Source organism: Drosophila sulfurigaster, chromosome 3 (assembly GCF_023558435.1).
Source record: "Drosophila sulfurigaster albostrigata strain 15112-1811.04 chromosome 3, ASM2355843v2, whole genome shotgun sequence".
NCBI lineage: Eukaryota > Metazoa > Arthropoda > Insecta > Diptera > Drosophilidae > Drosophila > Drosophila sulfurigaster.
The window spans coordinates 25,434,607-25,459,802 of NC_084883.1; the positions used below are offsets into that span (position 1 = coordinate 25,434,607).

The following is a 25,196-nucleotide window of genomic DNA, read 5'->3' on the forward strand; positions in this document are numbered from 1 at the left end:
GTATTCTTGTATCTGACTTCGCGAATTATGTTTCACATAGGAATTTTTGATAATTCCCAGAACAAGTTGAACTGGAATTCTAACGGCAAACTAAATTGAAAACATAAACGAAAAAAAGCAATATTATAGATTGAAATATTCATAAATTAATCAACATAAATTTGTTAATTTTTAGCATCGTTGTTTATTATTAATTACATTGTACTTAAGCTAGAGTTTAACAATCAAACCTTAACTACTATTCAACTACGAACTTAAATTGACAAATGACGCAAATTAAAATTCAAATGAGCTGCATAAATAAATGCCAATGCATTTTATCGCCTGCACCGTTATTATTCGCAGCATTAATTCAATTAACAAGAAATATTCAAAACTATAAATAAATTAATACCGTTTCTTCTAAGAAAATGGAAAGCACGCTCACTGACTGCTTCGAGTTTATTTCGAATCGAATTTCGATTTCATTATTCGCGCGTCAACTGTGGCGAATAACAGACGACATTTGGCAAAGGGCAAACTCTATACTATATTATGGAAGAGTCATCATCAAAAGCTTAGCTGTAGACATTGCCCTGGGTTACTGGGCCTCTCTTGGTTCAAGACTGACTGAAAATTACCATGTTGTGCATAGTGTCAGAAGAGGGCCAATAAAAATTGCAACAATTTATATTTCTGACAGCCAAACGAATTCACATTAAAACCAACAACAACAGCAGAGCAGCAGCAGCAGCAGCAGCAAAAGGCAAAAAATATGTTGCATCGTCAACACGATGAACATTTTAAAGTGCTCAGCCTCCAAGCTGATGATGAAGATGCACATGGAGACGACGAGGTGCTCGAGGAGGAGGTGTCTGCCGGCCACTTGGCCAGGCCACTTGGCAACCACTTGGCCATATGGCGCTCCTCATTGGCATAGTTTAACGCTGAGCTGGCGCAGCTTTTGATTTGAATTTATTGGCCAAAGCCTGTGGAGCTAGCCTCGGTATTGTTTATGAGTCGCTTATTTCGATAATTGTTTAAATAACATTTGCCGAAGTGAGCGCAATCAATGCATACGTAACACGATGCACCACAAGAATTCATGTTAAACAAATCATTAACTATTTTTTACTACTTTAATAATACTCAATATGTAGTTTCTTGCAGTGTAGCTTAACTCTCTGCAGACTGCCTCGCCGCATCGCTAATCTCCTTGGGTATATTTGTGCCCACGGGCACAAAGCCATTCTTGTCGGCCACATAACTGACCTCCACACGCTGCCCATTGCTGTCAATGTAGCGATAGACACCCGAGATCTCCAGTTCCGTCTCATCATTATCATGGTCGTTGTGATCATCAGTTGGTGGCGTGTTAATGTTGTTGATGCTCGATCGCTTCACAATTCCCACCTCTTCCCGGTAGCTGCCATCGGCACCTTCATAGGCAAAGAAGTAGGAGCCATCGTTCTTCTGCTCTGCGACTGACTTAATGATCGGCACCGTCAGCTCCGTCTGCGCCCCTTCAACGCGACTGCCGCTCAGCATTAAAGTCAAGATCAAACACTACACAGATTAGACATTAGTAGCCAACTGGAGTTTAGTTTGTATCTGCAGTGCTTCTGCTTACCAATGCGAACATATTTTATGGACGGCTCTTGTGAATTTATGCTAATACTAAACCGCAGACAAAAGAGTTCTTAGCTTTATATACAAAGACGTTGGAGTCAAATCATTTCTCTGCTTATGCTGGGTCAATAGAAAGTTGCGGCACAAGTCGAGAAATGGCCAGCGGCAGTTTGTTGAACTGTTTCTATTTGTTTCGTCGTCCGATTTGCAATTTAAATGGCAACGGAGTGTGTTTGTTTATTATGTAACTAATTGGCCATTGTCTGCACTATGTTACAGCGTCAAAAAGAACTTGGTGCGTACTCTAATATGCGTGTGGGAGTGTGAGATATTTGTATATTACGTATACGAGTAGTATGTTATTTAACATATGTGGTGTGGGTGCAGTTTGCTAATCAAATTTGTCAAATTGCTTGTACAAACATGTCGCCTAGTGGGCGGGGCGTGCCCCGAAAGCGAAAGGTGCAGAAAAGGTAACGGCTGAGTGGCTGACAAAATAGCTTGCAACGTGCTGCAGTTGCAGTTGCAGTTGCAGTTACGGTTTTATTTGCAGACTTGTAAACGTTTTCCACTTGACTTCCATGCAAATTCCGATCCATTGCCATTCTGTGTTTCACTTTCCGCTTGCTCTGCATTCAGTTTTGTGGCCACATTTGAATTTACAGCCAGTTGTCTAGTTGCCAGTTTCCAGTTGCCAGTTTGCATCGAGTCTCGTCTTGTGGCGTCGCGTCGCGTAGCCTCAACTGTTACAGTGGGTGGGCACTGAGAAGCGACTAACATTTATGCCACAAGAATTTAATAATAATTTTAGCAATTTCGCAACCTTACGACACTGTAACTGCAGCAGTGGCAATTCATAGACCAACACCCTGTATCCATGTCTTAAGTGGGGAGTAGCTTGAATGCCAATTTGTAAATGTAGATGAATGCAGCAGAAACTTCTAGCTTATATTGTTTACAGAGTATCTTTCAGTCATTGCCATTTCCCAACTCCCAATTCAGTGCTGGCATTTGCCTTGGCGCACAAAAGGCGTTGATGGCGACACGCCCAGTCGCGAGAGGCCCAGGCCCAAATCCGAGCTGCACAAAAAACATATTAATAAATTGATTCTAATAATACGATTGCTTTGCAGATGTTTGCAAAACTTGTCCATTGAAGTTGTAATAGAAACTCATTAACGATCCGATTGCAATGCCAACGAGTGTATAACTTAGATGCGACACATTAACCTTTAGAAGATGCAAACTGAGCACAAGCAACTTGATCTGAAACCGGAACAGCAAGCGGGATACGCACAGATCTTGAACTGAATTAATTTTTACAGCATTTCGTTGGCGGTTTCGTTACAAATCATAAAACTTGGCCTAATGGAACCACATTTGCAACTGAGTCAAACCAAAATGTCAAATGCCTTCATTTCAACTGTGAAGCCCACAGCGATTAATAATACTCACAGCCGTGGGAGGTGTGTCCAGCTCCGGTTCCAATGCAATTTGTTGCTTGAAATCCCCATCATTTCTCATTGTTGGGATCATTTGCATTAATGCATTAATTTCAACAGCATCTTCATCTGCACCTACTTTATCTAATTCAACACGATTACTGCTTGTCTCCCAATTTGATGTAACAACTGAATCGACTTATGCAATACATTAAGACAGCGACAGAAAAAGTCAAAACTGAAAAAAATATTTAAATTGAGAGCAATGCAAGTAACAAAATGGAAACAATTGTTAACGAATTCTCTGCTTAATTATTAATTATTTGCTTAAGCGATAACTGATCATCGATTAATTGCACATCTATCTCTCTCTAAGGGCTTTCATAATCAGTCGATGACAGTTACTAATTGCAAGTACGAGTATAAACCAATACACAATTACAACATGAATCGAACATCTTTGTTTTCTCATCCACTTACTGATCTCATCTCATTGTAAACATTTGCATAAATATCGCATATAACGAAATGAACAAATTTCTTTGCGCATTTGGCTTTTTGCAATATTTGCAGATTGTTAACTAATCTCTGTGTAATGTAGTTGTCTTCGACATTTCAAAAAAGAGAAATTGGTTGAAATTTTGAATTTGATTAATTAGCGTTTAGCTTCAGTTTCAATGTCATCAGTCGATGCAATGCGTGATCGAATTGTCTAATAAAAGGAAAATTGAAGTAAATATGAAAAAAATATAATTTTTCCTAAAAATTAGTTCTTTACATCAGCAAGTCTTAACATATCTAAATATGTATACATATATTAAAATTATTGTGATCTGCAAAAGTAAGTAATCTTCAACTATATTACAGAACACCTACATGCATTGCTTGTAGAGGATTCAGCAGTTGTTAATGACTAAAACCATTTTAAAATTATTTTAAATTTCCATCACATACTTTTAGGTATTAGTATGAAAATTTTAAGAATATGTTGTATAAGTTGGGGCGAAAATTCAAATATTGATTTTAGTAAACGCGTCGAAAAAATACAGCTAAACGAGCATCAATAAGTTGATGTTGCCAAAATATTTAATAACAATACTTCAACTTGAAAGTAAGATGTGCTATAATTCGTTTTCGCTTTTCCATTTTTTGCATTTTAAATTTCAACAGCATAACTAAGAAACAACTTCTTCTTAGAGTTAAAAACGTAAATACTCTCAAATAGTATTTAAAAATAAAGTAACTGCTTTCAAATAGATTTTAAAATAATGTAACTTCTCTCAAATAGTAATTAAAATCTACACAACATATAATCTCCACTGAAAATACTTATCGTAACCATGTGAAATGCAATTTTTGGACATGGTCATGAGCAACAGAAGCCATGACCTTGCCTTTGCCGCCGTGAAGTAGAATTAAAAATCCCATAAAAATTAACACATTCAATTAGGCAGTCGAGAATATGAACATAAAAGTAGGTATGTTCAGGTTAGCTGTGTAAATTGCAAGCCAGAACGCATGACAAATGTGAAAATCGCATTAACGTCGAGTGAGTAAAGGCAAGGCAGTGTTGTTACAAAAATGACTTATTGCAATCATAACAGATGAAGCCAACAACTGGCAACGCCTCGATGTATGACGAATGACAAATGATGAACTCCATCCAACTGACAATGGACAACAATGGATTATGCTAAATCTTTGGGGGTGTCTGAAGTCTGCCTCCTTGATAGATAGACAGTAATAAATGATACGGGAACATGCGATCTTTTATATTCAAAATTAGCAAAGTCTCTTTAGTATGGGATTAACCTTGACTATTGGAAACAAAAAATTGCGTATACGGCCCAGTAGCCCAAAAATCAACTGATGCCATAACTCACATAAACACCTTAAGAACAAAAGACAAGAGCTAGAGCAAAAAGTGCGGCATTTGCATACGGCAATGTATCTAGTGGCATCTATCTGATGCATGCAACATCATAAATACTGACTCGCTGTGCGGTTCAGGAGAGCGACGGAAAAACTCAAGACTCAAGCATGGCAATGCCAGCTATGAAGTTCGCTAACAAATTTATTTGTCCTTCTGTCAATGGCCAATAAAAAGCCAATAAAGCTGCCAACCAACTACCGGCAACCGCCAAGCTGGCTGTTGGCTGTTGGCTGTTAACACGATTCGTATTCGCGGGCCGTAGATAAATTACAACCCATCTTGTATCGTCCATCGGCCAGTAGCAACAACAAGATCAAAATCAAGATCGCCAACAGTTGCGGTGCAGATGCTCAGATTCTTGATACCACCTAGGGGCAAGGGGCATGTGGCATGTGGCAAGTGCATATGCACACAGGAAGCGGCCGCTGGGCGCCGGCGATTCTTATGATCGAGCTGCGCTTTAGGGCTTGAGCTTGGGCTGCGGCTTGGGCTGCGACTGTTGAGCTTGACTGCCTGCCTCGGATAGCTGTATAAATAGAGCTAGCTAGATGTGATGCAGTTGCAGTCGTTGCACGTCAATCGGCAAGTTCTAGTGGCACCAGCAACAGCAGCAGCATCATCCATTCCTTCCCATCACAACTCAGCGCGAAAGTGAAACGTCAGATTTATCGAGCGTGTAATTTGCTAAACGTTTTGTGAGATTTATGACAACGTTGACAGCTTAAATGCCTTCCAAGTGCAGTGTTCGGCCGATGCGGGTAAACATGATCTCGTCTAGCTGCAGTTCCCTCCCGCATCACCAATTAAATATGTCTCATCTACAGTGCCTAGTGTTTTCCGTTTTATGGCTGGCGCTAATGAGCGCTGGCCAGGCCCAGATTCCCCAAGCGCCCTTTCAACAGACGCCGTTCCAGCAGCGACAGCAAGGATTACAGCTGCAACAGCAGTCCGCCTTTCAGCGCCAGCGACAACAGGCACCCGGACAAGGCATCTTTCCAGCTCAAGGCACTGCGCTGAATCCACTTAACCCACTTAACCCGCTCACCTCACCCATAACACCGCTTGGCGCTGGCGTACAGAATCCATATCGATACAATCAGTACAATCAGGGCAACTACGTTCCCATCACAGCGTATCAAAATGAACTGAATCTCGATGGAAGTTTCTCTTATGGCTATGCAGCAGCAGATGGCACCACGGCCCAGGCTCAGGGCTACGTCAAGAATTTGGGCTATGGCGAGGGTGTCGAGGCGCAGGTGATTACAACTGACGACTGGTCACTCTAATGCTAGACTACTGTAGAAATAGTGGCATACTCTTAGGCTTAATTATACTTTTATTTACAGGTTATACAAGGTTCATATTCGTACACTTCTCCCGAGGGCACGCCTATAACTGTGCGTTATATTGCTGATGAGAATGGCTTTCGAGCCGAGGGAACTGGCATCCCAGCGACGCCGCAATACTTTGTGGGCGCTCAGCCATATCAACAGGGCGCTCTCAATCCGAATTTAAATCCCTATCAAACCCCGTATAGACAGTTACCGCCATCGTCTGCCGCATTTCGTCCAGCACCTGGACAACAATTGACGCCACTGCAACAGCAGCAGCAATTGCAGCAACAACGAAACTTTCAAAACTCCGGACAATATCAACCCGAGCAACAGTTTAATACGCTGCATTCGGGCAATTTGCCCGCCCAGTATGCCGGACAGTTTGGTCAACAGCTTGGTAATAATTTAACGCCACAGCAGCAGCAACAGGCACAACAGAATCTTAATCAGCAGCAACAACAGCAGCAACAACAACAACAACAACAGCAGCAACAACAGCAGCAGCAAAAGGATCAGCGCAACGAGCAACAGCAACAGGCATTAATCACACAGCAATTGCGAGGCAGACCAAACCAGTTGGTGGATCCCTTTGGCTATAACCAATACAACAGACGCTTCAAGAAGTCTTCAAAATCTGAAAAGCAGTAAAATTCATATCTGAGTTGTTTATTTCCAGTTAATCGACACTAACTTAATCGTTAATTATGTACATTTAGTCGCATTCAAATGCATGAAATACATGCCCATGAAAAACTAAAACGACTTTTTATTTTTGGCAAATTTCAGATACTCCAACTGTAATTGCAAAGTTTGTGATTATTAGTTTGCTATAGCTCAAGTATCAGTGGAAATGCTAATGTAAACAAATTAAATCTGAAATAAATTAGAATCACGTCCAAAAAAATTGTATGTACCAAAATTTTGAAAAAATTGACCAATTTTAGCAGAAACGCACCACAAATTTTTTCACCAAAGATTTTTTGTATTTCACAATATATAACCTTAGATTGGCACATACATATTTTCTCAATTGACACAATACGTCGCCAACCGACTGTATGCGATATTTTCCAGTGTTTTTCAGTGTTCATGGTTCACTTTCTAACTGATACAAAATTTGTGTCTGGTGGAATAGACCCAATATGTGTGAACATAAAATTTTATAAAAAATTGTAGTCCAGGCATATTGAAAATGTACCAAAATTGGCAACCCTGATCAGATGTGTTTAATAGAGCCTTAGATTCCTCTGACCCACTGCTTTTAACTATAAATCTAAAGGGACGCAGCCTACTAAGAGATTTTATAGCTCCTGACAGATATCTAAATCAAATTTAAAAAGCGAACTTGCTAAAAACATATTAATTAAATATATATATATATGTATGCTTTCCAGATATTTGAAAATATGGTAAAAAAAAGTTGCACAAAAATATGCTTCCGAACTGAAGCTGACATAACAAATAGTCAAGGCCGAAAAAATTAAATTACAATAAGATGCGTTGATTTTTACGTTGTTAAGATCAAAATTTGAGGAAGAAAAAAAAATATTCTAATAAGTAATAAATAATCCTTTTGCAAAACGATTCAAAAAAACAAATCGAAATTTCCGCGAAATTGAGTTCGCCTTCTGTTGTTTTCCTTGACTGCGTTTCGCAAATCGTTGGTCTGTCACGCTGCAGTTTATACGAGAGTTTATCCTTCAAAAGCGTATCCAGCTTCCTTTGCATTGTCAGCTTGCAGGTCACCATTTTCCTGCTTCTGTGCATCCTTGGCCGCAACTCATTCTTCTCATTCCTTAGCTTGTCTGCCGCCTTTTGATGCGCTTCCACCTGCCTTCTCGATGGCAGCCCAATGAGTAACGATATCTTTAATTTGCGCCTTATTTTCCGGTTCGAGTGCGACCTTCTGCTCTTTCAGCTGAAAGAGCAGAAGAGCGCACTGAGTTCTTCCTTCAGGTTTTCCAATTGTGCTTGAAGTTCTTCCAATTGTTTTGGCAAGTTTTTCACTTTTCTGCGACAGTTTCAGCTCACTTTCGGCCTTGACTATTTGCTTTGTCAGCTTCAGTTCGGAAGCATATTTTTGTGCGACTTTTTTTTACAATATTTTCAAATATCTGGAAAGCATTTCATTTTTGGCCGCACTTAGTAATAGATCACCTGGAAGTATAAGTTTTAAACAATCCTTTTTAAGTAGTGTTGTGTAAATACTGCTCTTTTAGGCGAACACTGTTCACTTGTTCTTTGTTTTCAAAAGAGAAAACTCGCTAATATTGCTCAGTTGCTCATTGCTCAGATGTTGAGTTGCTCACTGGTTGTTCAGTGCATTACCAAGCCAATGAGCACTGCATCTCAACGACTTTTCAAAAATATATTATGTTACATATGTATTTAATTTTTAAACTTACCGATATTTCTAAGTTTCAATTTGTGGCAACACTTTTACTCTCTTCATTGGGCATTTAAAAATAGTTAAATAAAATCCTTCATGGATAATTGAATTTTCAAAAAAATGTAATATGCTACAAGCAATGAAATCATTATTATTAAAATTTAACATTTTTAATTTTCAAACTTACCGATATCTCTGCATTTGATTTTGTGCTTCGTTATTTCACTTTTAAACATCCCGCATCGTCGACTTCGATATCGTTCTCATCTTTTATATCGCCTCGGCAGATGTCGCTGATCAAGAATATATGTATACACTTTATAGCGACATCTACACTACTTAGTTGATGGTCGATGCATCAATGGCTGCATTCTATTCACTTTTAATTCGCTGCTTACCGTTACTAATTTTTTTAGGAACACGTTATGTTGGTTAAAATTTTAAATGTTGATTGACGGCACTGTGTACTATATATGCGTGATTTGTTGGTATTTACTTGATAAAATAAATTAATAAATATAAAAGCGCGTTAAAAGTGCAAAGGTAAGGCAAATATAATTTTAAAAATTTGTAATGTTGAAATTATTCCAGCGATGTAATCGGCACAAAATATTGTTTTCGAATGAATGTGGAAGTTAGCTTCAGCTTACTGAAAGGACTCTCATGTTTGACACTAAATTCAAAGGTAAAATGATTGCAAGTTGAAGCTGAAATTTGTGATAGAGTAAACTGAAATTAGACTCAAGTCACTCTGATACTCTTTCATCTCTTACTCGTTGCATATTTCTCTCATGTGATTTAAATGCGTCCTAAAAGTATCCCATTTATATTGGTAGCTAAAATTCTTCTGTAGCAGATAACGTAGCCATCTATTGTAAGAAAATTAAACTATTTATTGTTAAGGACAAGCCTAAAAGTATGCAATGCAAAATTATTCAGCACAGCGCAAACATACAAATAATTGGTGTCAGCTTAGAGTCACTAGAAATTTTACTTAATGGCAATACTAAGTAAGTAATGCCACGGCAAATACTTTAATAAAGTAATGTGTAAGGGTAATGTTTACAGTTTCAATACCATTTTCCATTAATAACATTACTCAAAAATAATTTTAATGGTCTTCAATCAAAACTAATATAAGCCCACTTTGCATAATAACAATCCCATTAAACTCTTATTAAAACAAATTATTTAGATGCCACTAGAAACATTTATTGTAAATTCGAAAACCTGAAATCTCATCTTAAACATACATTCGAGAAGATCATAATTTTGCAAGTCGCCCTCAAACTGTCTCTTAACATCCGGGAAGCTTATTTACATAAATATTTAAAATTATACATCGAAAATCTGGGGAATCTCTTAAAAAACTACTTCATCTAAGAGTATTATCCGGCAGAATGCGTCCTATTGAGATGTTATCTATCCAACCTAAGATGTCTAGTAGATGTAACCAGACTGTGGATCAAACTCGCCGTTGCCTCGTCCTCCGCCAGCCGCAGGGGGGGGATGTATTGTGAGCCAGGTCCGCCAGCGCCTCCACGTCCTGCGCCACCACCAAAGCCACCTGCTCCACCGGCGCCTCCGGCTCCGCCAGCACCACCTCCAGCACCTCCTCTACCGGCACCACCACCGAAGCCTCCAGCACCGCCAGCGCCGCCACCGAATCCGCCAGCACCACCTCCAGCACCTCCTCTACCGGCACCGCCACCAAAACCTCCAGCTCCACCGGCGCCTCCAGCTCCACCAGCACCGCCGCCCGCGCCTCCTCTACCGGCACCGCCTGCGCCACCACCGAATCCTCCAGCACCACCAGCGCCGCCTCCAAATCCACCTGCTCCGCCACCAGCACCTCCGGCGCCTCCACGTCCTGCTCCGCCACCGAAGCCACCAGCACCTCCTGCGCCTCCGGCTCCTCCAGCTCCAGCACCACCGCCATATCCTCCTGCACCGCCTCCTGCACCTCCGGCTCCGCCTCGGCCAGCACCGCCGCCATAACCTCCAGCTCCTGCACCACCGGCACCGCCTCCATATCCACCTGCTCCTCCGGCTCCGCCGCCGCCAGCGCCGCCACCTCGGCCAGCACCTCCGGCTCCTCCAGCGGCGCCACCGAAGCCACCAGCGCCTCCTGCTCCGCCGCCAGCTCCCGCGCCACCACCTCGTCCGGCACCACCACCAAATCCGCCAGCACCGCCAGCTCCGCCTCCATATCCTCCAGCGCCTGCACCGCCGCCTGCTCCTGCTCCACCGCCTCGACCGGCACCTCCTCCGAAACCTCCAGCACCACCAGCGCCGCCACCGAATCCTCCAGCACCACCAGCGCCGCCGCCTGCTCCTGCGCCACCACCGCGACCGGCACCTCCTCCGAAACCTCCTGCTCCCGCACCACCGACGCCACCTCCATATCCACCTGCACCTCCTGCGCCACCTGCGCCTGCGCCGCCACCTCGTCCGGCACCACCTCCGAAACCTCCTGCGCCGCCAGCACCACCGGCACCGCCTCCATATCCTCCAGCGCCTGCGCCGCCACCAGCTCCTGCGCCACCACCACGTCCGGCACCACCTCCGAAACCTCCTGCGCCGCCGGCACCGCCACCAAAACCTCCAGCACCACCAGCGCCGCCTCCTCCTGCGCCACCTCGACCAGCTCCTCCGCCTGCACCACCTCCATATCCTCCAGCGCCAGCACCTCCTGCTCCACCTGCACCACCTCCATATCCACCTGCACCTCCGCCGGGAGCTCCACCACGGCCGGCACCGCCACCACCGCCATATCCTCCACCACCTCCAGCACCGCCGCCAGCTCCTGGAAAATAAAGTTAGAACCACTTTCTCAAAAGTAAGTGCACAATAAACTCACCAGCTCCGCCAGCACCTCCGCTATAACCGCCTCCTGGAAGCGGGGAAATACCTTGGGCAGCCAGAGCCTTTGCGATTGCTTCCGGAATAGGCGGCGGAGTGGGTAAAGCAGCTCCAGATGGCACGAATCCATTCTCATCAGCTGTGTACGAAATCTCGACAAGTTCACCTTCCGGATTGGTGTACGTATATGAACCCATCACGGATGGAATCTCGTTCTCCGAACCCTTATTCTTCACGGTGCCCTCCTCCTGGGCCTTGATGCCGTTACCCGTCTCGTAGCTGAAGCGATAATTGCCATCGCCGTCGTTCTCATTGACAAATGACAGAATTGGGATCTGTGGTCCAGGTGCAGCTGCTGGACCGGAGGGTAGACGTGGAGCCGAAGGAGCTTGTCCGCCAGGTGCAATAGGTTTGCCACCTGAAAAGCCACCTAATCCATTATTAGCGCCGCCTAATCCATTGTTGCTGCCTCCAAAGCCGCCGCCACCGCCACCACCACCTGGACCGCCTGGTCCCTGGAGTCCAGCGCCGCCTCCCGCAGTTGCAGCATTTGCCGGCGGGGGCAAGTATTTGTTATCCAGTCGCGCCCCTTGCGTTTGCGACAGCGTCAAGAGAAGCGCCAACAGAGCCTACAACAACAAAAAAACACAACGCCATGTGGCATTACTAATTTATGCAAGGCATTCGGCATTCTGCATTCTTCATTCGGCTGACTCAACGATGCGGGCAGACAATGTGGTGCTGTTGTCAGTGGGTCAGCAGTGCATGGCAAAGACTCAGTGGGATCTCTGCACAGCGGCTGCACAGCTGAACACCATAGAGCAGAGCACTCCCCAATACAAAGACTCGTCTTTGTATGTCATCATGATGCACGTTTTGCCAAGGGGGCGTTGCTTTGCCGGCTTACAAGCCATCAACCTGACTGAACTTTCAACCTAATCCCAAAATACGAACATGGATTATGATAATGAATTACTATAAAGCTTATTAGCTAAAAGTATTATTAGTCATTCCATTGCTTGAATTATGATAATGCTTTACTATTAGCTAAATACTACGAGTATAAGTTAAATATTTGTGAATTAATGCTCCAACAAGATTTTTTATATTAATACCTTTGACAGTAATACAAACATCTTTATTAGTGATCACATCCGATCAGCTTTGGTGTTAACAAGACAGCTAACAACTTAAAATCTTAAGTTTTTGTATACCTCAGTTGGTTACTCCTTTACTAGTTGTAATTATTAGACTCTTTCAGATTTTCTTTAATGCCTTTAATACTTCACTTTAGAGCAATCTAATAATATACCCCAGTCTATACTTTGTAATCATTAAGAATCGTAAAGCTAACAGTTAGTTTGTTTGATAACCTCAGGTTCACAATTAGCTTCAACTATAATGACATTTTCATTTAAAACTGTGCAGCAAAGCATTTGTTAACCAGCATTAAGGCGGAGATACAATTGCATTTTGTTCACCTCACTTCTGTCTGAGGTCTACAATCTTTTTTTTTCGCTAAATATCAGAAGATAATAGAGACCTGTTCTTTTTTTTGGCAATAATAATGAATCATTGAATCACTTGCTGACAGCAGGTGAGCCGCATGTAAACAATGTCAGATGACTCGACTGTCGTCTTATGAATGAATGAATATATTCAATTTAGCAACGAATCGGTAATTCATAGTTTTGTTTGAAAAACTTTTGGTATTTTTTCAATGCGATCACGTTTTTCATTTGGGTCTATTAGCGCTCTTTTTGTGATTATTGTTGTTAAATGCGAGCTAAAGACGACTATTAGACTATCATCAGCATCATCATCATTGTCTTCTTCAGCTGTGTCGAAGTTTGCGTTGCTGTCATTGCGGCAATATCAGAGCTTTGCAGCCTGCAACGAACTCTGGTATTTGTAGTTGGGACTGGGAGTTGCAGCTTGCCAGTTGCAAGTGGCAGTTGCAGCAACAGGCGACAGCCCAACAGCGTGTGAACCACAAAGAAGACATTGGCAGATGCTGCCACAACTTGTTGCTAGAAGGTTAAGTAAGCGTTTGCCAACGGCAAGTGGCAACTGCGAGTGGCACCAGCCAAGCTACTGCAGCAGACCGAGTGTCAAGTTGAAGTTTAAAGCGTTTAGTTAATTGGCCACAGACACCGCACAGCTTTATGGACAGCTTCAATCATCTTCGTAGCCAGATACTCGTATTTCTCGCTGAAGCATCGGTCTGTCTGCCAATAATGAAATATTTGACATTTAAAGGCCCAAAATCGTTGTGGGTTTGAGTCATCCCAGCACCACAATTGCGATTGCATGTGTGCTGCATGCAACGCCTGCGCCCCGAGGCCCGAAGCCCGCTGTGGCCTGGTCGACAGTTCGTGACCAGATTGCGGGGGATGTTGTATGTAGTGGCATCCAACGAGGTAATCCGACTCGAGTCCGATGTTTATTTTCCAATCTTGGTCTGTTTATTGCTGCTGCTGTTGATTGCTGATTGTTAATTTTGCTTGCCACAAATATAATTGATGCAATTTCAAATGGGCTGACAATTGGGTCGACGCTGCATTCATTTTCAGCCAACACAAAAAAAAAAAACTCGATCTTCTTGGGGGCGGAGGCGTTCACGATGCCCCGCGATGGGGCAACTTTGCGTGCTGCTGCTGCTGCTCAGCTGCTCAACTGCTTAGCTGCCTTGGTAATTTTCGGCTTTTCACATTTTCCATCATCAATGAAGCAGCTGAGTTGAAGCAGCAGAAGACGCTTTGGCTTTTCAACTGATTTTGCTGATGTTTTTTTTAATGGCCTTTTAATTTATGCGTTTCGGTTAAATCTTTTTGCCCCATCGCTTGCTGCAGCTGCTTGCAACATGTTGCAGCAACACGGGGTCTTTTGCATTAGCATTGCGTGCGGCAAATAGCGCAAAGAACGGAAACAATACATTGGCTGGCATTTGATCTCAATTGGGAAACATTAGAAGACGATTTCAGAATCACAATGCACGATGTGAGAAACATAAATGAATTGCAAATTAAACTCAATTCACTCAATTTTAATTGATTGTTTGGTGTGAAACAATCATTAAATTAGAATGCAATTTGAATTATTGTAAGAAGCGGATCACACAAGTCTCTGAATTTAATTGCTATACTAATCAAGCATATAATAAAATTTCAGAATTATGATGAGACTCGTGACACAAGTGCTGATGTTAACAAAAGCTATAAAACTGAGATATCAATTTGGTTGCTATTAAATATCAATAAAATGTAAATGTTATGAGGTTAACTATCCGAAATATGCAGAGCGTTTCTTTGAAAATGATTTAAATTTTCAATAAAACTGTTTTAGCACCTTGAACTGATTTCCATAATTTTTTTCAAAAGTGTCTTCAAATCAAATAAAAATGTTAATTCCCAAGTGTTGGGCTATAAAATCCTTCCAGTAGCTGTAATTTTTTATGGTTTTTTACTAGTATATTAAAAATGTATTCAGCCAATTAATAATATAACTTTTAATGGACACTTAAAACTGGGAAAATATTTATCATGCCTATAAATATAATTGAATGATCCAAAGTACTATACATGTTTAATCCGAGTGTTTTCGCCAGGCTATAAACTCACCAATTTCAGCTCCATGTTTGTTGATTTTATTCCTTACTCAAAGGACAATGTCTTAAGTATATGTTAAGTGTACTAGAGACACACACACTCACACTGTGTCTAACACAAACACACGCACACACAATCAGTTCACAAATCACAGTAGATGCTCCTGTGTCATCTAAGGAATCCTTGGAGCAAAGTTAAAGTATTTTATGATTGAGTTCTTTGCTCGGGAGTGGAGTTGTGGCCTCGTCTATTGTCACGGAACTTGTGCGCCGATTGCAACTGAAGCTCTCCAGCTTTATATAGCAAATGCACTTTATGCCGAGATCGGTTGGGCACCAAATGCAATCGAATGGAATGGAATGAACGAAAACGCTGCCCAAGCTGCGACACAGCTAAAGATGCAGACGGAGAGGGAGGCAGCAACAACAGCAACAGCAGCAACAGCCACAGCAGCAGAGACACAGACAGAGGCTGGAGCGGAGCTTAGATTTTGATACTTTATGGCATTTATTGCAATCGTGTGCAGCTTTGTTTGTATGTGTGTGTGTGTGTGCTGCAGCTGGCAAAAACAATTGCATGGCGCTTGGTAGGGAGGCAGACACGACAGCAACAACAACATCGACGGCAGCGTCAGAGGCAGCAACATCTCTTGGCTATGTCCATTGTGTTGGCGTTTGCTCAATGTGACTTTGCTAGATCAACTAACACTCTCAACACTCATCACTCAGTAGTACTCAGAGTACTCAATACTCAGTACTCGGCACTCTCGTAGCACATCTTCAATTTACTAACAAGTTGCCAGTTGCCAGTTGTTAGATTTTTGCGCTCATAAATTGAAAGCCAATCGAAGCTGAACGCTTGAGCGATGCTCGGCCGCATCTCATCACATTCGATTGCACGTTTGCCCAACCAATTTGAATGCGCTTCCAATGCAACACCATCAGCAGCAGCAGCAGCAGCAACTACAACTGAAACTATTTACAACTGCAATTGCAATTGCAATTGGCAAGCAGATTCTTACAGCTTCATTGTGAAACGGATGTCAATAAATCTGTGGCTGACCCTTTGAAGCGTGCAATCGAATGTAATTCTTACCAGAGCTTTGCTGACCAGTCCCTCTTTGACCTTTTCTCTTAGTCTAGCTCTCTTTCACTGCCTGGTCATAAATACTATTAATATCGACAGCGACACCCAAGTGGCTCCAGGGCAACAACAAATTGCGAAAACCAGTAAATTGCCCCCTTTAAGCCTGGCAAAGGGCAGTTGTAATCGAATTTTACTACGTTTTTGGCGACGACTGTGTCATTTAACTTCTTTTTTTTTGTGTAACTTGTTGTTTATTTATTTTTGGTGTTTTTGGGTGTCTATGGCCAAGTGCAGAATGTTTAAACAACAGTAACAATAATAGCAAAAGCCACATACATCATTTGGGCTGTGCACATTGACATTTTGAGGAATTGCTAGTTTTTTTTTTGTCGTCGTTGTTTTTATTGTGATTTAGAAAGGCAGCTGACGGCAGCAAACAATTGAAGACGAGCATTTTCAGTATGTTGTCAAGTCTTTTTTTGTTTTCAGTTTTTGCTTTTTTGTCTTTGTGGTCTTTGTGGTCTTTGTGGCATGCATTTTTGTCATTTTGCATCTGGTGTGCCAATTGCGGGGCGGGTATATCGCTGGATCACTGGATGCTGTAGGTGTTGTTTAGTGTAGCATATCTGGCCGTTGAGCATTATGTACACAGACTGTGCGAATGCAACTGGTTGTGTGCTCATTCACGCCCAAGCAAACAGCCAAACAACCAAACAACCAAAAGCAACATTGACCATTTTGACGAGTGTTTCTTTTGTTCTTGCCCCATTCAATTATTGAGGCAACAAGCCGTGAGCTACTTGCAAGCGAAGGAGAGTTGAGAGTGGCAGAGAGTGGTGGAAAAGACCCAGAAGGTTAGCCAAGTGGCAAAGGAATTTCAAACGCACGTAACGCAACATGGTGCGTATACGTGTTGTGATGGTATGTACTGCATCATGCTAATGCGATGTTTATCATACGCCGCATTGGCCTTGCCAAATTTACACAAATTAGCACATAAATGCAACGGCTGCTTAAAGTACAATGCATGCGAATGTATAGATTCTCAATCTGAGACGATAATTGATGCTTACGGACATCAATTAACCCGTGAGTCACATCAGCAACAGCAACAGCCAAATGATGCAATGAATGAGGCAAGTGTTTGCCGCCTTCACCATGTCACTCCGTGTGTGTGTTTGTGCTTAGCTATTGGATTTTCCTCAACAGCTCAATCAGTTCCTGTTGCCAATTGTTTATTGTTATTAACAATAGATTGCTTTTAATACAAACAGCCAGCGGTTGGTTAGGCAATTTCTCTTGACACAATCGCAATTAGAATCGGCATTAAATGGATCAACATTCTTTTTGATATTATGAGATGGGTGATTGTACTCGTATTTTATTTAGCCATTTAGAGTGTGGGGGAAGGGAGGGAACTCTTACGATAAGATAAACATGATTGAAAAAATAAATATTTGTATATTGAATTTTCTTTGATAGCTCCAATTAGTGTTTGTTTATTCGCCTGTCATCATTTCCATGAATTCTGTAAGCAAAAGAGAAAGAGAGATACGAAATTAGTGAGCCGCAATGGATCACACGCAGATATCATGGTCGAGCATTTAGTTACAGCTCTATGCTGTAGATATAGATACTCTCAGACATGGATACATATAAAACAAAAGATACCTATAAATAGATAGCAGATGGCAGACTAAGCATTGTTCTGCGTGTAGAGGCAGACACCAATAATTTTTTGTGGGCGATCAGCCCGATTAATGGAGAAGAAGGAGAGCATTATGTCGCCATGGCCGCTTTTAATATTGGCTTTGGGCCAAAGTGCCGGATACTACTCGCCACTGATTTGACAGATGCGGCATTTACTAATTGGTCTCAATTGTGCCAAAGTACAAGTATATTATATATCGAAGTGTACTCACCATCGAAATCAACGGTGCCGGAGCCGTCAGAATCGATTTCCTCAATCATGATGTCCAATTCCGGGTCGGTCAGCTGATCGTCCAATTCGCGCAGGATTTCACGCAGACAGGAGGTGGGAATGTAACCATTGCCCTGCTTGTCGTACAGGCGGAAAGCTTCACGCAGCTCCTTCTGCATGGCCTCGTCATCTTCCTCCACAATGAATTTGGCGGCAAGCTGAACGAATTCCTCGAACTCCAGGCGACCGGACTCTGCACAAACATAAGCACACTTTTTAGAGGGAGGGATTTACAAAATGTAGTGGGTGGAAACTTACTGTCCTCATCGACCTCATCGATCAGCTCCTCGAGAATCTTCTTGTCGAAGGGCTGACCCATCAGACGCAGAATATCGGCCACCATTTCGGTGGGAATGCTGCCAGTCTTTTGGTGATCGAAGCTGTTGAATGCCTTCTGCAGCACAGCAATCTGCTCGGGGGTCAGATCTTCATCCTGCAATTGTGCATTAGCATTGCATTTAGTATTTCATTTTCATTCCAAGTTTCAGCATTCCAAAGCTATGTAAGTGCTCGACGTGTTCTACTTACAATGTTGTCCATGTTTTGAGATTTGTGCTTTGTGCGTTCTTCACCAGAAAGATCACTGCTAACGACTGTTGCCACTGCGTGCGCCGCCCAACTGAATTAGTTCCTTAATTCTTGATATGTTCGAAGCACACCCGCACCACACACACACACACACACTCACAATCACAAGCACTTTCTCGCTCACACTCACGTCAGTGAACGCTGCATTCCAAAAGTAACAAGCTAATTTATGGTTTTCAACAGCATTTCGAAAATAAAAGCAGGCAAAACAAACAACTCACACACACACACACTTGTATTCGTACAAGCACTCTCTTCTACACACACACACACACACTCACATGCTCAAATATTATGAAAATTTGTATTTATTTTCGAAAAAAGACTGTAAAACCATTGAGCATTTGGAGGTCTTTACTGTGCTGTGGCTGGCCAACAACACTTCACCAGCAAGAGCAAATAATATATTCTTGATTTTTGTAGTGGTTTGCTAAGCTTAACGTGGAGAACAATGATTATATTTATACTATCCACTGCGAGAAAATATCACCAAATAGTTTGTGTAATCTAATTTATAGTTGTTTGATCTAAAATATATTCACAGAGTTCTTAATAAAAAGTAATTTGATATATATTTATTTTCAGAGATTTTTCAAGTATCTTAGACTTAATTTATGGAGAACTTACCAAGTAGGAATACATTATTATTTCTAAAATAATAATATTTATTTCCTTTTTTTTTTCTTACATTTTACAGATCAATAATATATTATATATTGTTAACTTTACATGTAAGACTCTTTTTGAAAATTTATTTAATTTGAATTTAATCAATCCGAAATTTCTTTCAGTGCATAATTTTATGCCCGCTAAATATGTTAATTCAATTACAATCTCAATTGCAATTTCACACTCTAATTTATGGAGCCAATCAATCAAAGGCGCCTAAAACACATCGTGCATGTGTAAAAATTATCAAATTATCAGATGATCAAACCAAATTAATTAATTGGTTGAAAGCATATTGCCCGCCCGCCCACACACATGCGTTCATCAGAAAATTTCCCAGCGTCCCACACACTTTTTGTGGGCCAAATGAAATCGCAGACATTTTTATAAACGATTCGAAAATTGTGGCATTTCGTGTCTCATTTCCTTATTTAAATTTTAATCGGCAGTATTATTAGCACTTGTTTTGCTTTATGACAAAAGCAATATATGCACACACATTTAGAACAGTATTAATTGATTTATATATGACATTTAAATAGCATCTATATCAACATCTATATCTCTATCTCTATCTCCAGCTGCATCTGTATCTGTGTTTTGCTCGGCGCTTGTATTTTAATGAGATATTTGGTTCGGTTTCTTTCAGAAATTTAGAAAAAACGCGACAACTTTTTTATGAATTATGAAAGCAGCACAGCGGAGAGAGATGACAATAATTTTTGACGTCATTTTGACATATTGGCCATTTGTTTTATATACTTTTAATTTGCTGCTCGGTAAAATATTGGGCTAATAACTTAGCCTGTTTCGCATCGCACTTTACTTATGGCCAACAGCTGCCCAGCAGTCAAAACAAACTCAAGACACATTTGTAGTAACAAACATGATCTATAACTGCACGATTCGATTGCACTGTCCGCGCCAAAAAGAAAGTGAATGTCGTTGAATGTGTTGCTTGTTTGATTTGCGACCCGATTGTGCTTGAAGCAGACTCGAGAACAATTCGTTTGCAGATTTCCGAATAGGTTTATGCTCAAATTCACTTCAAGTATTTTCATGCTGCATGAAAGAGCACTCATGATGGACATCGTCGACATCTGGACTGACATGTTGACGTCTCGGCAGCTCAGCAACTCGACATTGGCATCGCCAACATCGGCAACTTGGTAACTTGGCATCTCAACAACTGGGCATAATGATGAAAATTTGTTTTCGCTTACACTCTGTCAATATTCTCATGTTGAGCTTCTGATGCGATTAGCTGCTATGTGTTTTGGAAAACCAGAACAAACAGTCTGATCAACGGTTTCAATGCTGTTGTTTTGACATTTGGCAACGGCGACGGCGACGACGATAGCCAACCTCTGGCAGTTTACAAGAAGATGTTACCTTGATCGTCGCCTAAGATCACTTTTACAGACAGCGCAGACGAGTCTCTATTTTTATGGGTAATTGATGATGGCAACCGTTACGGCATTCACTTTACGAGCATAGTATAGTATAGTATCTAAAGCTCACACCAATTTGCCAGTCGTTAAGTTTGCCGCTGTGCTGGCTGTGTGGTGGCAAATGCTAAACGATCTCTACACTGATCGATTGCCATTGTTGGGCTCAAGGGCTATCAGAGTGTCAATCGGCATTATGAAAAGAGGCAGCTAGGATTACGCTTTATTGTTGTACATGGGAAAAGACTTTCAGACCTTGGGATATTAAATATGATCAGTTCAACAATTTTAAAGGTTTAAATTAATTCTTAAACGTTGTTGAAATGCAAGAGTTCAAAATGATTAGTGCTGACAATATTACATCATCTGCAGGATCAGTTTACTGTTCAAATATAAATTGAATGCTAAACAAGTAGTAAACAAGATAAAATCGAGTGTGCTGTGAGATTCTATATTTGGTTTATATGCTATTTCAAATATATTATATATACTCTATGGGTAGCGGGTATAAAAATGCAATAAATAAAATTGATTGGCTAAAGCCCTGTTTTAATAGTTAACGAGTAATCAATTCTGAGACAATAGCGTAGTGCCATTTAAAAAAGAATAATGTCCAAGTTCAAGGGTAGTAAAAACTGAATACCAAATGAAAATGAAATCAAAAGTGTGATGTTGACGTTTTTGTGAGCCGACCCAAAATACATGTCTGCTGTTTAAATTTACATATGCATCCATACATATTTATAATAATGCGTGATTAAATTGCCCCTCATTTGCATGACGATTCGTTAATTTGCGAATAACTTGTTTTCATACCCTGTGAACATTGAAAGTGAGTAAAATGGGTATTCTAATTTTGTGCATCTTTGACCCAATGAAGAACGTCTATATTTATCTTATGTCTGTCTGTGTGTCCTCATAAATACATAGATTATAGAGATCTTTAGAAGCTGGGAGTTTCAAGTTTTGGTTTGTAGCTTCATTACGCTGATCAATTTTGAATGTCACGTCAGTTACTTTCTACTCACATTTTTATGCAAATTGCTTATAACTAATGATGTGTAATTTGGAAAACAATCAATAATTTTGAATGAGTAGAACAAAAGAAACTTGTTTAACAATATTTCATATTTATTTATATATTTCTACATCTTAAGTTTGTTTACTGCACTAATGGGATAAGTGTTTTATGATTACAAACGTGATCCACTGGGTATCTCAAAGCGTAGCACTCATGACTAAAGCGTTCCTACATGTTTTGATACACGTATTGCTTATTTATCTATCACAACGGAAACGCATGTAGAATTCAAAAATATGCCAAATAGTTAAATCAATTGATTAGAATTTAACTAATTAAAGTGAGTAAAAATAAATATGCACGGTATTAGGTAGTAAGCTGAGTTAACGAACAAGTAGTTGATTTTAAATATAAAATCAACTATGTTTATAAATACATATACATATGTATATGAATACAGCTGGTATGGTACCATGTTTTTGTTTATCAGATTACTTTTGGTTATTGCATTTTTGGTTAACTTTAAGACTTACTTTTATATATATATTCACATATGTATATTATATATTGACTTTCTTACTGTAATAAAAGTTGTATTGGAATCTATAATTTATTATTTTCTTTAGCGCTGCTAATAAAAAAATTCAACACTTACGGTATTCGTATACAAATATTTTGGACTATAACCACTGCATATCAAGTTCTTGTAATATGTAAGTAAATTTCAGAATTTAGATTTAAACTTGTGTTTGTCGAAAAAACAAAAACAAACATAGTCTCTTTAAATCGTAGGACCAGCGTGATTACTGCTAGCAATTTTGGGTTCCAGCCGATCTTCTTGTTTTTTGAGTTCCATGGACAAACAGAAGTTTTAATGAATATTTGTCGACCCCTATGGGTAGCTAAATAAAATTACAATTCTGCAAATTCAATCGAACTTAAGGTGATGGATAAAAACTACATATTTTCATTTAGAAATGCTTTTTTAAACTTTTATTTTTTCCATAAACTTGACTTATTCTTGAGAGGGGTGGGCTTCGATGTAAGCAATTGCCTTCAGAATGGCTTCTGGGATTGGAGGAGGTGTGGGCAGAGGAGGATTGGCACTAAGAACTTTGTAACCATTAGCATCAGCCTCATATTGGATTGAAATTGACTCTCCTTCAGGGGAAGTGTGGCTAGCTGCGCCATTCACAACCCATTCCTCACCGTTCTTCAGATCTCCACTTTGTTCAGCCTTAACACCATTGTCAAGTTCAATAACATAACGGAAATTTTCGGGATTGACTTCTGCTTCCGACCTAAGGACACCAGCATCTTCATTGGCGAAGGCCACGGCCAAAAGGCATGCGAAGAGAACCTACAATTGATTAAATGGATGAAAGGAATTAATTAATCTTTGCATCGTCGGCATTAGGATGAAATACTCACAAAGAATTTCATGTTGATTGCTTGAAGACTTAGTAAGACTCACTGATGGCTACAATGTGCAACAGCAAAGCTTTTATACCCAGGCTCAGAGTTTGAAGCATTTGATTAGCATGTATTATGTTAATATATTAATATTTTGGATACAAATGAATGAATACTTTTTTCTTGGTCAGCTGCTAAAAAAAACGCATATCGCATATCACTTCAATTTACCTCCGAAGATACTCGTTTCACATTCAAATATAACAGGTTTACGGCATTTGAATCAAGCGGAAATTGATGTGCAAGACTTACACTATTTGTCAACTAGAAAATATCCACGGACGTCATAATTATGCTCTTTTCTTAAAGTATTTTGATTTTGTCAAAATGCGTAGATTTCAAGATTTTCAAGACTAGTATTATTATTGTTCCACAACCTATTTAATTTATTTCAATTTGACTAAGCAGTTCCCTGTTTAAATCATAATTAAATCCGTACGTAATCAAACTTGTTCAACTACAATTTAACATTAACATCAACTTTTTTCATAAGACTTGGTTTCTTTGGGCGTTTTTCACAAAAAAATAACCGAAATAATTATTATACATTTTGTACCGGAAATATACTTAATGTAATAAAGAAATTTTTATAAATGTCTTAGATTTATATTTGCCGCTTTACATATGCAAATTTTTAACGTCATTATCAAAGGTTAAAACAAATTTCAAATAACAAGGGACAAATGAAATTATTAAAGTAATTCATTTCAATTGATGCTGCAAACAGTTTATTAAAATGTATTTCAAAATTTTCAGTCTTTTCGATGTTGTGGGACAAGCTCAAAATATTCTTTTTTTTTTTGTCACTTAAAGTAGGTAACGTAATAACACTTTAAGTCCATCCAAATTCACCCAATTTTTAATAAAGTAAAAGATAGAACTAAATATTTTAAATATAAATAAAAAATACATTGAGAGTAATGTTAATAGTACTGTATTTGTATTTATTTTGAGTAATTTCTATGTACTACTTAAATTAAGCACTTCCGTTCATCAATTTTTGCACAGCTCTATCAAATTTCCTGCAAAACATTAATAAATAATAAATTAGAAATACATAGTATCAATTGATGTTATAAAAGAGATAGCACATACTTCGAGACCAATTGCTCCCCCGGAATATAAAACGGATTACAAACAGCATCTGTATAGAGCATATGCAAATTGCGAAATATCTAGAGGGGGACACAAATACTGTTGCAAGTTAAGAGTCTATACAAATACTATGAATACATACCGCACGAACTTCGTTCTCCCTCAGAGCAACATTGCTGGAATCGATGACGACTATGAACTTGACTCGGGAATTTGTGACAAATCCATAGCTGAAAGTACATTCACATATTTAATTATAGAATTGAATTAGACTAATGTAATGCTCTTACATTTTGTGAATCTCGGTGGAATAGAGCAATCCCAAGTACAGCTCCTTAGAATCTGGAGCACCCTTGCCAATTAAGCACTTTTCCTCGACCACGTCAAGAGCTGCATGAACATGATATTGTAAATCCAATTCCCGCTCCAAGTCCGATGTGGCCAAGTATAATGGGGCATTCTAGAACATAGATATATCATTTAATGCACGTTGCAAACGCAATAATTTACTTAATACATACATCCTTGCCAATTACAGCTATACAAAATGCCATTGTCGTGTTTTAAATATTTGCTTGTATTTTGTAAAAACATAAACAGCAGTCAGCTGATAGAATGCTCATAATAACAGCACTGCCAACTTAGCGCATTGCAGCGAT

The 25,196-nt window shown here is 40.2% G+C and overlaps 6 protein-coding genes and 1 long non-coding RNA gene across 10 annotated transcripts; 1 reads left to right on the top strand and 6 right to left on the bottom strand.

Annotated features, from left to right (window-relative positions):
- Positions 1-1,087: 1,087 nt before the first annotated feature.
- Positions 1,088-1,797, bottom strand: LOC133844871 (larval cuticle protein 1). The gene is made up of 2 exons (XM_062279146.1): positions 1,610-1,797; positions 1,088-1,545 (listed from the first exon to the last, which is right to left on the bottom strand). The coding sequence occupies exons 1-2, from the start codon at positions 1,619-1,621 to the stop codon at positions 1,156-1,158; spliced, it is 402 nt and encodes a 133-aa protein (XP_062135130.1). The 5' UTR covers positions 1,622-1,797; the 3' UTR covers positions 1,088-1,155.
- A 3,813-nt stretch (positions 1,798-5,610) lies between these two features.
- LOC133844350 (nuclear transcription factor Y subunit beta) lies at positions 5,611-7,076 on the top strand. The gene is made up of 3 exons (XM_062278293.1): positions 5,611-5,741; positions 5,808-6,239; positions 6,330-7,076. The coding sequence occupies exons 1-3, from the start codon at positions 5,709-5,711 to the stop codon at positions 6,963-6,965; spliced, it is 1,101 nt and encodes a 366-aa protein (XP_062134277.1). The 5' UTR covers positions 5,611-5,708; the 3' UTR covers positions 6,966-7,076.
- A 1,119-nt stretch (positions 7,077-8,195) lies between these two features.
- Positions 8,196-9,343, bottom strand: LOC133845465 (uncharacterized). 4 transcript variants are annotated; one of them, XR_009894777.1, is made up of 4 exons: positions 9,203-9,342; positions 8,894-9,109; positions 8,723-8,836; positions 8,196-8,474 (listed from the first exon to the last, which is right to left on the bottom strand). It is a non-coding gene; the product is annotated as an uncharacterized LOC133845465 (long non-coding RNA). The 4 variants fall into 4 exon arrangements; XR_009894779.1 differs by having other exon boundaries at positions 8,894-9,041; positions 9,105-9,324; XR_009894778.1 differs by lacking the exon at positions 8,196-8,474 and adding an exon at positions 8,655-8,673.
- A 562-nt stretch (positions 9,344-9,905) lies between these two features.
- Positions 9,906-15,451, bottom strand: LOC133843318 (uncharacterized). Its single transcript, XM_062276820.1, is given in 4 exon segments — positions 9,906-10,208; positions 10,211-11,512; positions 11,567-12,197; positions 15,189-15,451. Coding segments are annotated over 4 exon segments (2,010 nt in total). The 5' UTR covers positions 15,204-15,451; the 3' UTR covers positions 9,906-10,146.
- A 2,152-nt stretch (positions 15,452-17,603) lies between these two features.
- Positions 17,604-18,919, bottom strand: LOC133844638 (troponin C). The gene is made up of 4 exons (XM_062278720.1): positions 18,772-18,919; positions 18,502-18,676; positions 18,185-18,436; positions 17,604-17,790 (listed from the first exon to the last, which is right to left on the bottom strand). Exons 1-4 carry the CDS (start codon positions 18,781-18,783, stop codon positions 17,762-17,764), a joined length of 468 nt encoding a protein of 155 aa, XP_062134704.1. The 5' UTR covers positions 18,784-18,919; the 3' UTR covers positions 17,604-17,761.
- A 4,021-nt stretch (positions 18,920-22,940) lies between these two features.
- LOC133844450 (cuticular protein 47Eg) lies at positions 22,941-23,528 on the bottom strand. Its single transcript, XM_062278449.1, has 2 exons — positions 23,401-23,528; positions 22,941-23,329 (listed from the first exon to the last, which is right to left on the bottom strand). The coding sequence occupies exons 1-2, from the start codon at positions 23,410-23,412 to the stop codon at positions 22,985-22,987; spliced, it is 357 nt and encodes a 118-aa protein (XP_062134433.1). The 5' UTR covers positions 23,413-23,528; the 3' UTR covers positions 22,941-22,984.
- An 832-nt stretch (positions 23,529-24,360) lies between these two features.
- LOC133845928 (trafficking protein particle complex subunit 2-like protein) lies at positions 24,361-25,170 on the bottom strand. The gene is made up of 5 exons (XM_062280585.1): positions 25,059-25,170; positions 24,828-24,997; positions 24,680-24,767; positions 24,538-24,617; positions 24,361-24,464 (listed from the first exon to the last, which is right to left on the bottom strand). The coding sequence occupies exons 1-5, from the start codon at positions 25,089-25,091 to the stop codon at positions 24,419-24,421; spliced, it is 417 nt and encodes a 138-aa protein (XP_062136569.1). The 5' UTR covers positions 25,092-25,170; the 3' UTR covers positions 24,361-24,418.
- Between the last annotated feature and the right edge of the window lie 26 nt (positions 25,171-25,196).

Coding starts and splice junctions, on each gene's coding strand:
- LOC133844638 (XM_062278720.1), bottom strand. Junction 18,437..18,501: donor CGATGAGGTCGATGAGGACA/GTAAGTTTCCAC, acceptor ATGTTTGTGCAG/AGTCCGGTCGCCTGGAGTTC. Junction 17,791..18,184: donor CGGCACCGTTGATTTCGATG/GTGAGTACACTT, acceptor TTTTGCTTACAG/AATTCATGGAAATGATGACA.
- LOC133844350 (XM_062278293.1), top strand. CDS start 5,709: ATGCCTTCCAAGTGCAGTGTTCGGCCGATGCGG. Junction 5,742..5,807: donor GCAGTGTTCGGCCGATGCGG/GTAAACATGATC, acceptor TCTCATCTACAG/TGCCTAGTGTTTTCCGTTTT. Junction 6,240..6,329: donor GCGAGGGTGTCGAGGCGCAG/GTGATTACAACT, acceptor TTTTATTTACAG/GTTATACAAGGTTCATATTC.
- LOC133845928 (XM_062280585.1), bottom strand. CDS start 25,091: ATGGCATTTTGTATAGCTGTAATTGGCAAGGAT. Junction 24,768..24,827: donor TCCACCGAGATTCACAAAAT/GTAAGAGCATTA, acceptor ATGTACTTTCAG/CTATGGATTTGTCACAAATT. Junction 24,465..24,537: donor GGGGAGCAATTGGTCTCGAA/GTATGTGCTATC, acceptor AATGTTTTGCAG/GAAATTTGATAGAGCTGTGC.